The sequence below is a fragment of the Schistocerca gregaria genome, chromosome 2 (genome assembly GCF_023897955.1).
Source record: "Schistocerca gregaria isolate iqSchGreg1 chromosome 2, iqSchGreg1.2, whole genome shotgun sequence".
NCBI classification, from domain to species: domain Eukaryota; kingdom Metazoa; phylum Arthropoda; class Insecta; order Orthoptera; family Acrididae; genus Schistocerca; species Schistocerca gregaria.
This window is the reverse complement of record NC_064921.1, coordinates 685,912,443-685,925,070: the sequence shown is the minus strand read 5'-3', so window position 1 is coordinate 685,925,070 and position 12,628 is coordinate 685,912,443. Positions and strand designations below refer to the sequence as shown.

At 44.1% G+C, this 12,628-nt stretch overlaps 1 protein-coding gene across 4 annotated transcripts in view; it reads left to right on the top strand.

Moving 5' to 3' along the window:
- The window catches only part of LOC126334765 (uncharacterized), a 1,160,035-nt gene extending 1,147,775 nt beyond the window's left edge, over positions 1-12,260 (top strand). For all 4 annotated transcript variants that reach the window (XM_049997344.1, XM_049997343.1, XM_049997345.1 and 1 more), the window contains one exon: positions 6,768-12,260. In XM_049997344.1, the coding sequence (XP_049853301.1) occupies positions 6,768-7,230 (463 nt within the window). In that variant the 3' untranslated portion in view covers positions 7,231-12,260. The remainder of the gene's footprint in view (positions 1-6,767) is intronic.
- Positions 12,261-12,628: the final 368 nt, after the last annotated feature.

The following is a 12,628-nucleotide window of genomic DNA, read 5'->3' as shown; positions in this document are numbered from 1 at the left end:
CACTCTACATGCGATTCAGCAGATGCTTGAGCCCTTCCGAGCTGCAGTCGTACTTCGATTAAAACAACTTTGTTATTGAGTTTCAGTCAGCCGAGTGGTAGGCGCAGGCTTCAGCCAATCGCAGCTGTTCCGCGAAATCCGCGCGCTTGTGTTGCCTGTGCGTATTTTTTTCTTTATCTTTTCAGATCCGGTACATTAAACAGTCGCAGTTCCATTCAGACAATTATCAGACGCGCTGACATAGGGACCGTACGACCTTCCCTTCATACTGACAGGGTGTGCAGGGCACGAATAGGACATCAACTAACGTAAACAGGAAGGCGCAGCTGTCAACCGTTTTACATAAAATCGAGTTTGCAAGTTTTAGTCGTTCTTACATACTGCTTATGATTGCTGGTGTAGCCGAGATGCCGGTACGATAGCTCAGCATATTCGGTCGGAGGACTGGCTGCCCTCTGGAACAAAAAAACTGAATGAAATATTCAACTCTGAGCTCAAAGGGGTGTCATATGACGTCCGCCGAGACCAAACCACGGGGACAACGACACTGGGCTTGTAAACGCATAGTTTTGTATGGGCGAGGTCTGTGGATCGCGCCTCACTGCCGGTACGTTTTTTCTTCTTTTCTTTTTCTTTCCCACGTAATTCAAACAACAGATACGTATGGTACGCCAGAAAATTGTGGGAAGACCAGAATCTTGAACCAGTTATGTATATAAATCAAGTTTTCTTAATGCAACAGACGTACTGAAAAAACCACGCACATGCAAAAAATGTAGCGTTCATTACAAGTGCTGTGCATGGCAATAATTGTTGTTTCCTGCGTTTCTACAGCCATTATCATCCTTATTCGTGTTGTGGTCCCAAGGTTATACATTATACTTGTCACAAATGTAGATAAAAATATAAATAAAATGACTATACTGTTTTCAACGAAAGTTCTCTGCATCCTCTTATTTCAAATGCCTTACAACTTTTTCTCCTTTTTCAGGACAAAGATTATGAAACTAGCAAATTAGTTTTTAAATATTGATAATATTTGTGCAGTCATTATTAAAATGTTTCTAGAGTTGAGTGGGAATAAAAAAAAAAGAAGACCTAGCAAGGGGGTTCGATGCAAAGACTTCACGCTTTTGAAACAAAGTGCTTACTCGCTCGGTCTCCTTGAACATTAGTGACCACACAAAGTATATAAGCATGGGAAAAATTTTCAAACCCAATTTTATCTAAAATATCTGAGAGATGCGACGTTCTGTTTACATATGTTTAAGTTCTAGTTGTGCCGTACACATCCTGTCGATATGAATGGAATCGTTACGGTACACTTGTGAGAGTGGAGCAGATGGTAACCCCAACTGCGAATAAGTGAGAGCGTCTTTCGATTTCTGGCATTCGCCATACGACCAAAGGAAACCTCCCAAAACATTGATCGTAGCCGGGCTATTGGAAAATAATTTATTTCTGGGACATCGTCTTTCATTGACAATGTTGTCCCAGCCAAGAATTGAAATTTGGGTAAATGAAAAGTACATATGTACTGTCCACAACTGAGACAAATCTGAACGACAGGAATGTGGTTGCGAGCTGTTGATATGATCTACAGAAAAATGAGAAAACTACTGCAGATACACGTCTGGGACATGTTTTATTAGATTCACCAGGCAAATAACAGCAAAATAAATGGAAATCGCGCTTTACTTTAACATCTTACAGTTTTGCGGTAGCTTAATATTAGCGACGATGCTAAATTTCAGGCAATATCTTTTATTAGCCGTAACTCGATAACTAAACATTTACGGACCAGTGGTTACGTGAACAATTTCCTTTAGTTTTACTTGTAGAATAACATATTAAAATGTTTTCATATCATCATGAATCACTCTGTATAAAGGAGAATGTATGTACGTGTGGATGTGTATGTCCGAGGTCTCCTCCTTAACCCCTTTATCGATTTAAACTAAATTTGCGCAGAAGCAGCAGACCTCAAGAGTATTAACACTGGTGGGTTTATAATCTCCCAGCATCAATAGGAGTGGAGATATAGGCAGGAATGTGATTTTTCCCGCCCTGCACTATACGAACATTGTATGGGAACAGAAGCTGTCTGCTAAATCTACCTGTGCAAGGAAGCCTTCATGTCATGGGCAGGAAACTTTTTTATGGTTTCCGACACAGGCTGCCCTGCATGGCAGGCGTATAGTAGTAGTAGTGCCGACTTGCTGTACTTAATTGTATTGCAGGGGCTACACGTGCCGTTGACAGAACAGGTTGAGCTGGATGGAGGAAGGGGTGGACAGAAGGAGGAAGAGTAATGGCCAGAGAGTGGGGAGGAGGGGGAAATGCATGAGATGGGTGGAAGGTGTAGAAGGTTAGTGGGCACGTGGGAAAGGAAGAAGGGGGTGAAAAAAGTGAGTGGATGGGTTGTGGTCAGAGGGAAAGGGGGGGGGGGAGAAAGATGTGGTTAGAGAGAGGGAGGAGTAAATGGATAGAAGAGGGGCAGGAGGAGTAGAAGAGATAGAGTGGTGAGGAGGAGATAGGGTTGATGGAAGTGGATGAGGTGGATAGAAAGAGAAGCTGGAGGAGGCGTGTCCAACACACATGTCGGAAGCATATGTGGGCGAAGCCCCGTGCAGAATGGTGGTAAGAAATAAAAGAAAATGGGACATCACAAAACGGGCAACAAAGAAACACAAGACTGACAATGTAACCTACCGTGAGGTAGTCAGCCAATAGCACAGACGGTGGCCAGGCGTGGAGCGGAAAGAACAAAGAGGAGGGAATGTTTACCCGCTCCTCGCCTCGCCTCGCCCCTAGCAAGTATTCTCAACTGCCTATTTTATATGGTGAGCTTTGCCAGGTAGCGCAGGTTACTGAGTTGTGGGGAGAAGCCAACACCGCCCAGACAGGATTGAAGGGCAGAAAAATGAAGAAGAGTCAAACACGCAGCTGCTGCGGTCACCACCACTAACCTCTCCGTCATCAATGAAGACGATTACAGCAGTTGGTAATACATAATGTTTTTAGTGCATACGCAACTATTGATTGCGTGAGCACATATGTTGTCCACGATCCGGCAACTCCGCTCGCCACCACTGACACCTCTCAACCACAAAGCTTTTAACTACCTCAATAGTGGAAGTTGATTCGACAATTCAGAACATGCATTAAGGGGAAGCTATACCCTGGTACGAAGTTACATACGCTTCGATTTGTCATGTGACGCTATTCAGGCGATTTTTGTGTCAGTTATGATGGTATAAAGATAAAGACAACACACAGTCCTCGAGCGGAGAAAATTTACGAACCAGTCACAAACTGAACCCGGGCCCTTTTGGTTAGCAATCTGCCGCGTTGACCGGACACTAACCGAGGCGTACAAACACAAAGTTGTTTTAATAGAAGTGTAACTGCCCCACGACGCACGGGAGGCGTAGAGGGGGAGAATCGAGCCTATGCACATTGTAACTTCTCGTCATACGCGTATCCATGTGAGTTCCTCTTGGCTGTGCGAGCAGGGCAGTCGGCTGCCATGCGATTCAGTGTAGGTTGCCTTCGGCAACATCCGCCAAACTGCGAATAGCTCTGCGTCGAAAGGCGACAGGGCGGCTATGCCTGCTCTACCCCCTCATCAGTCCCACCTCTTCTCTCCCTGCCCATCTTGCTGTCAGACTGTACACCTCTCTTGTTCGTCCCATCCTTAAATGCGCTGCCCCCACCCACCTCTGCTGACTCCCAACAGTCCAAAATCTGGCTCTCCGGCGTGCCTTGCACCTCACTTACGACTTCCCTACCCACTAACTCCACATCCTGAGCAATGTGTCACTCCTTCACTCCCGCATCCTTTCCGCAGGCGCTTCCTTCTACCAGCAAACCCACCACTCTCCCAATCCCCTAATCCTTTCACTGGGGATCAGTGTCTACCGTCCACGCTAGACTCACCTTCATGTCACTTCATTTTTTTCCATATCATCGCTTCATTTCATCACTACGTCCTACCATCCATCCCCCTCCCCCCCACCGCCCCTCACACTCTCCGCCACCGTCTGCCTAATCGCTAAAGGCACTTCCTGTTTCACTTCTCTGTCTGTCACTCTCTCACTCTCTGACCTCTCTCTTTCGCTCCCCCCCCCCCCCCCCCCCTCCAACTTCACCACCTCGTGACGGTCGGCCATCGCCGTCACCGACGCCGCCACGAAGATGAGGCCAGAACAATGGCCTTTCGTTTTCATTTACCTCTTACTGTCCCTCCTCCTTTCCTTTATTCTGTCATTTACCGTTAAACTACAAGCTAGTCAACGGCCCGTCCTTTTCCTCACTCTCTCATTGTCCCTTCTACTATCCTTTCATCTGTTATTACTAAATAATACATCATCCAGCCAATTGGGCCGTTCGTTTTCCTGCTTCTTCTACTATCCCTCTAACTATTCTCTCATCTATAATATTTTTAAAAAACTGTAAGCGCACCGTCATAAAACATCAGCCCTCCATGAAGATGCCTCCACAAACCACCAAGTCTGAAGGTGAAGCGCCCCAGTAGCGCTAGAACTTCATCCCTGCCGAGGTGTAAGCCTCTCCGTGTGCGTAGCGTAGCGAATAGCTTATTCGCACAGTTGTTCGCGCAGCGCCGCCGACTGAGCACTATGGGACTTATCTTCTGAGGTCATCATTCCCTATAACTTAAAACTACTTAAACCTAACTAACTTAAGGACATCACACACATCCATGCCCGAGGCAGGATTCGAACCTGCGATCCTAGTGGTCGCGCGGTTCCAGACTGAAGCGCCTAGAACCGCTCGGCCAAAGTGGCCGACGATTCCAATACAACATTAATCTATTTCTCTCCGAGGAACGTACATCATGGAATATAAAACATTAATTCAAGGATAATCAATATTTCCAGAGTGTCTATAATTACAAGTATCAACCCGCAACACCCTCTCCCCACCCTGGTCAACTTCTAGAGGAATGACCAGTTGAACGGGACGTGAGATTATGGATTCTTCTGAAGTTCGTAAGGTTACAGTTCGTATTTTCCCATCTCTTCCTTCATGAAGATCTTCTATCCGCGCCTTCCGCCACATGTGTTGTGGACGAACATCCTCTTGTAGATGAACGACATCACCCAGCTGGAGTCTTCCTGAACCTGGCCTTAGTTGATGAGTTTCATGGAAGTTTTTAAGCAGGATCAGATATTCTTTCTTCCACCTGTTCCAGAAGTGTTCTACCATCTTCTGCAGCCGTAGAAATTTCTTGGACAAGTCCTTTCTATCTGGTGAGTCTGGACAAGTCCTTTCTAACTGGTGATTCTGGACCAGTAGGTAGTATTGTGAGTCGATCACCTACGAGGAAATGTGCGGGCGTCAGTGGCTCAGATTCCTCTCCCCCTTGCGTAATTGGTCTAGACCAGGGCATCCCAACCTTTTCAGCTGGCGGACCCCTTCTTCAGTCGAAAATCCATGCGGACCCCCAGTCAGTCAAGAGCACAGTAACTTTAAATTTCAGTGCTAAACCCATGGGAACTGAAAGATTCTTAATGCAACTGCCATGTTCCCAATGACCCCCCCCTCCCCCCCCCCCCTCCGAAGTATCAATAGTCTTTGATTTAGAGATGAATGAAAACAACTTGAAATTAACCATCCAATTTGAATTCCCACCGTATCCAGACACTTATTAGTGGATTTACTCCCTTTGTTCAACACACTGTAGCCTGATTAAAATTACTTGGTAATTTAAATTTCACACGATGGAGCAGTCTTCCATCAAGAGCTATCAACGTCACGTCCAAACTGTTCGCTGTTGACAAGCAGCCGCTTATGGTCTGTTGACTTCCACTATTTGGCTACTGTTGTGTAAGGAGCATGCATATTTCGTAACAGTCGTGTGTATGTGCGTGTGTGTGTGTGTGTGTGTGTGTGTGTGTGTGTGTGTGTATTTTCGTGAAATCCGAAGGAAAATGTTCAAATGTACGTAAAGTCTTCCTTTGGTCGTTCTCCCTCCTCATTCATTTCAACTGGAAACTTCCCTTGCTGTGAAGGCGATGGAGAGACTGCACTCTTCTTCAATGATCCTGACTTCAGCCACCGATGCATGTTAGAAGTAATAAACTGGTCAAAAATCGAATTACGAAATAGGTAGTGCACTGACAAAGCAAGTTTAACATTTAATGATGCCTGGAGCCGCATACGTGCCAGCGAGAGCTGTGATTGGTCGACGAAGCTCGCCCAGCGCATGCGTAAAAGGTTTCAGCGCATCTAGCGCCGTGAGCCAGCGCGCAAACGACCCCCGTATTGTTACGAAACAGTCGATAAGAGAGGCCGCATTCTCCGGCAGTAAACTGTGTATACGTTCTCACTTAGGAACCGCAGAGGCTGCTTGGGGATACGACGTGAAGTAAAAGTACACATGTTTTTCAGACGAAAAAAAAAATAGTGACGAATTTGATTTTCACATTTTTATTCAATAATTTTACTGATTATTTGACACGATTTGGTGAATGGGGCCGCGGACCCCCTAGAAACAGCCGGCAGACCCCTAAGGGGTCCGCAGACCACAGGTTGGGAAGCCCTGTTGTAGAGTTTAGTGCTGCTTCTATGCTGACAAGGATTTTGTTGAGACCTTCTTCGTCCAACTGTGACTGTCCTAAAACTTTTCTCAGGCAGCGTTTGACAGATCCCACCATCCGTTCCCAGTGTCGATTTGCTCGGTTCGCCAAGACGCCGGAGCACACGCAGCCTGACGGGGTGTGTGTGTGTGTGCTGTGTTGCAGGTGGCTGGGCACGCGCCTCAACACGCGCGCCACCGGCTCCTACTCGTTCCAGAACGCCTTCTTCTACCTGCAGTGGCCGGACGACGCGGAGGCGGCCGCCGGCTCGTCGCTGCTGACGCTGCGCAAGACGCGCCGGCGCGCCAAGCTGCACCCGCACAAGCAGCGCTCCAAGTACGTGTGCCGGCCCGAGCTGGTGGTCGAGGCGGGCAACCACTTCGTGTGGGAGCTGGCGCCCGGCCACGGCACGCTCAACGTGCCCGCCGACGCCGCCATCCTGCACCACTACCGCGTCTGCGAGTTCGGCGGCGACGACTGCGTCAAGACGCCGTCGGTGGTGGACCGCACCGTGCACCGCTACCGCCAGAGGCTGGAGGCGCGCGTGCTGGCCCGCTGGCGGCAGCTCAGGGACCGCTGCCACCTGCCGCAGTTCCAGGTGTCCTCGGCGGCCTCGGTCACCAGCTAGCGGCCCGCCGCTCCGGCTGAAGCGACTCCCCACGGCCTCGCAGCTCTCCCGCCCCGCTGACAGCTGCGGGCTGGGCGTATCCATAGGCATTTCGCCAAACGCGGGTCAGGCAGACTGGAACCAACTCAGGTAGTAGCAATGCGAAGTACTGGACTACGGGAAGGTGGCCTATATACTCCGAGGGAAGACAGACTCTACCTCTGCGGTTTCATCAGGAAAGCACGGAATGCACTGAAAGCAGAATCCGATTATTCTAAAATATATTACCTGGAGCGACCTGCCGAGATTTGTTGGTCTCGCAAGCATGCTCTCCCAGAGTCTCCTGCTGTACGAAAGATGTACAATTGATATATGAGGCTTTAAATATCCTCTTCCCTATATAACTCGTACATTAAGTGTTGTCCAGAACAGACCTAATATTCATGAACTGCTTCTGCTTCATATTACAAAATGTGTGTTGGCCTATTAATGACTAAAGTGACCTACAAATTTTCAATCTACACATATTATTTTCTAGTACACACTGACACTAAACAAGGTCGTAAATCATTCTAGTTTCCTCGCAGATACGTAGATCTTTTCGTGATAAGTTTAATACTTTTTTGTTGTTAAAACAACAATGTTTGTTGTTGTTGTGGTCTTCAGTCCTTAGACTGGTTTGATGCAGCTCTCCATGCTACTCTATCCTGTGCAAGCTTCTCCATCTCCCAGTACCTACTGCAACCTACATCCTTTTGAATCTGCTTAGTGTATTCATCTCTTAGTCTCCCTCTACGATTTTTACCCTCCACGCTGCCCTCCAATACTAAACTGGTGATCCCTCGATGTATCAGAACATGTCCTACCAACCGATCCCTTCCTCTAGTCAAGCTGTGCCACAAGCTCCTCTTCTCCCCAATTCTATTCAATGCCTCCTCATTAGTTATGTGATCTACCCATCTAATCTTCAGCATTCTTCTGTAGCACCACAGTTCCAAAGCTTCTATTCTCTTCTTGTCTAAACTATTTATCGTCCACATTCCACTTCCATACATGGCTACACTCCATACAAATACCTTCAGAAACGACTTCCTGGCATTTAAATTTATACTCGATGGTAACAAATTTTCCTTCTTCAGAAACGCTTTCCTTGCCCTTACCAGTCTACATTTTATATCCTATCTACTTCGACCATCATCAGTTATTTTGCTCCCCAAATAGGAAAACTCCTTTACTACTTTAAGTGTCTCATTTCCTAATCTGCAATAGCGTTATTGTATCCCAACATTAAGAACTCCACGTTCTAAATCCCTACTTCCGTGTTTCTTCTTGGGGTTTCCCCAATTCATCCACAATGAATGCCGGTATGTTCCCTTTAGAAAAGGACACGCCAGTTTCTTTCTTCCTATTTGCTGTCTTCAAGCGTGAGCTCTTCCCCTAATGACCCCATTGCCGTCTTTCGCGTTATTCTAGCTTTTGTAGGCACCGCTTGCCCTAGGCAATACTCCATCTATACTTCGCACAATATAAGAACTTCCCTGGCAGCTGATTGCTTTGTTGCCAGCTTACTGCTGCTCGTGGTGCTATGTACGGAAGCACAAGACTAAAAACAATTGTCGTCTACAGAGATGCAACAACACCGAGGTGTTGCCGTAAGTCGCGTTACGCTAGTTGCTGTGGCACACACACGAGGCAGCCGCGTCAAGCTAACTTTAACAGTCTGGCCTCTTCTTTCGCTGCACAGATTTCAGAACACGCTACATTTCTGTGATGAGATGCCGTTCCCGTCTCTACTCGGTCACATCATTCTAAGTTGGAGCGGAAAACCGCCTACGAATTCTGCCTAGGAATCTCTTAAATTTCCTTCTCTGTGCCTGCGCAAGTGTGCGTTTTTTACTTTTAAGCCCGGCATTCGTCGTGATTCATGAGTGACTCCATAAGAATACATAATTCTGGCAAGCCCATGTACCACATCTAAGGGTAGTCGCTACAATGTACAGGTGCTACTCGGTACCTATGTCACCACACTCCCGTGTCTACAGTATGGTACCATAGGTACTGCACTATTAAATGCCCGAACATTTCTCATTTTTCTTCGTTTGTGTTCACTGAATACTCATTATACCTCAGAAACTGAATGTGTTAAATGTTAAGTTATATTACATACGGTACACGCACTTTTTCCTCGCTATTACGAATCCGGTACAATCATGTCCGACTTTCTGTCTTCACAATTATTTCCTCGACAGCGATGTCAATAAGTTTTCCATTGAGATCCACTTCATGTTGGCTTTAAGTATCCGTTGTTTATTTTGGTTCAAGAACAATCTATCTGAGCCTAATGCTGGCAAAAATGAATCTCAAATATCAGTGGCCTAACGAGACGAATTTTACACACAACTCTGCTCATTTGAGTCAGCCTCCAGAAACTAAAATACAGTTGCAGAATTAAATGGGTAAATGACAGTTTTTAAGACTTCTTTGTTCTCTGAAAATGATACGAAAGTGCGAAGCCTGGCATTAATTGTTTATGCCTCACAGTTATAATTTACATTATGGTTTAAAATAGTGGGCTACTTGTACTGGGTTATGTTCAGTTTTGAACTTATCACTGTATCGGCACCGCCGCAAGACCTTTCTTCAATGTTGTTTATTCACTGACATTAAATGAATTTTGTGGTCTGACTCCTTGTCTCGTACAGCCTATATTACTAAGTAAAAATCCGAAATAATAATGATAGAAAATGCACTATCGAATCAAAGATAGTTGACATAAATGAAAATCTTGGATCTATTCATATAGGCGGTCACAACAAAGACTTTGCACCAAGTGTGTGAAGACTATTACCGCAGTTGCGCTGTAACTATGATAACATCATATTTTTTGTAAATAAAAATGTCCTGCACTCTGTTTTATTTTCCCAGGCGCGTTTCGCCTTTTTCACTTTAAGGCATCATCAGTGGGATATATAATGATGCAATTATGACACACTTTTGATTTGTTATTTATTATTAGCAGATTATAAAATAGTTCACTTCTCGCATTTTATGTAAATAAGTGATTACTTGCAGTTCTTCCTGTTTTTGGTTGCCATCGGTAACGTGGATGTCACACTACCACTATATTTAAAAAACATGCAGGAAGAAACGTAAAGAATCCCTTATTTACATAAATAATGAGAAGTGAACTGTTTTATAATCTACGAATACGACATATCAAAAGAGAAGTGTATCAGAAATGTAGCATAGTTCCCACTAAAGACGCCTCAAAGTGAAAAAAGGCAAAACGCGTCTGGAAAAATAACACACAGTGAAGCAAGACAAGGCGCTTTTATTTACAAAACAAATATTACTGTGCTTGCTGTGGAGAATGGCCACGCAAAGAAACTCGTTATGAAAACGTCGTTTTTGCAGTTAATGCCACTAACTCCATACGATCATCTGCAAGATTCTAAATACCTGATTGTCATATAACTCATTGGTCCACAAAATTTTTCACAAAAGAGAAACATGGAAAATTTTATAACAGATCTCTGTACCGTTACTGCATTGTTAACACATTTTGAACCGAGATTGAACTTCACGTGTCTTTTCAAACTGAATATACATTTTTGACAATCAGTCGGTGTCGTCCAGATAACTGGCCACAGTTAAAGTTCGCAATTTCAAACTTTACTCTTCTCTGCAGATTTATGTCCTCAAACAGGCCTATTGCACCAGAGAGCAGGTGTATAGTGTTCGGTCTTTGAATGGGCTTAAGTGCTGCCCAGTTTAAACTTCAGTCCAGTACTGGGACCAAACGAGAGGCTGAATTCTGCCCCACTTCGGATTGGTCTGTTCCCCTAAGATGTATAACTGCGTCCTTTCGCCTTTTCAGTTTTCTTCTTTCAGGATATTCAAAATAGTCATATTTCGTTGAGGAGACGAATTTGCAATCCTTCCGTTCTATCTTGCCATAATTGACGAAGAATTCTATCATAGTTCTTTCTACACTGCCTACTTAGTAGGCACCAGGACAGACGCTTCGCAGCAGTCTGCAACAACTGCCAGGAAAAGAGGAATACATATATCACATGTGCAAATTTATCCACTATCGATGTTCTGTCCCACAATTCAGTTTACTCTGTACAACCCAAGAAGCAAAGAAACAACATCCTACTCAAGAAATATCTAAATAAAACATCCTTTTTTATAAAACCACTTTCGTACAGTTCTCACTCTTGCGCGTAGCACCGGCCTAGAAACAACACAAAACAAAAAACTTCGCAAGCGTGTGCACCGTTTAGAGAAACTATTTTGTCTCAAATGAAGAAAATGTTCAGGGAAAATAGCCCTTGCGTCCGATCCTAGTCATAAAAGAAAAGTGGAATTATTCGGTAATGGGTGCAAAATCTCACACTGTCTTACATCATATAGCTCGACGTATCCCGCGAACAGTATGGCAACACTACTTTAACGTACCTCTTGCAGTGTTGTGTGTGAACTTGAACTATTCTTGATAAATATAATTATAGTCCTCTGCAAAATGATCTGATGAGCGTCTGATTTAGAATAACTTCGTTTCATGAGAGATCTTTATTCTCTTTCTACTTTTCATCTCGACTTTCATTAAGGAAACTGGTGGTTAAAAAAAGCTGTGGTTTACTGTTGCGGAAAAGATATACAACGCTGCTGCTGTTGAAAATCTTTGAACATTTTGGTGTCACAGACACAGAGGACTGAAGTTTTGTCTGTGTACATTAAGATATGTCAAAATAATCATGCATATCTGTTTCTATGGACCTAATGTGTGCTTTTAATTGTTCGATATTTTCATGTGCTGTGTAAACAATATTAACTGTGTGAAAATCGTTTTAATTTTGTATTTTAAAATGAGATTTTGTTTTATAAGTGTTTATTTTTTATTTCAAAGTGATGCTGTAAGAAAAAAACTGAACCAAATATTCACGATAAATACGTTTATTCCTCTCGGTTTTGAGGAGGAATTTATTTTCTGTGATTTTGCCTTGTTAATTTTGCACATATGTCGGTATAAATAATTGTACAACATTTTTCAGATTTTTGATTAATTGTACTCATATGAAATGCAACCATAACACAGGCGATCCCACCATTTATACCTTTACTTCCTAAACCTATCTTACTTAGTCATACTTTCCAATAGCACAGCCATAGTTCAACAGCCAATCGACAGTGCAAAAACTTTATTAACATAAAATGTAGCTTACATTTATGGTAGATCACTGCCTGTAATTCTCATTAAACACATCAGTTTGTGTGTGAAAATAATAATTTCACATAACAAATGTGTGTATTCATGTGCAGCGACACTAAAACAATCTGTACTGAGTAATTTAACAGATTATCTAGTTTCACTAAAACACCGCTTGAGATGTCTGATACATCGCATCGTATTTTG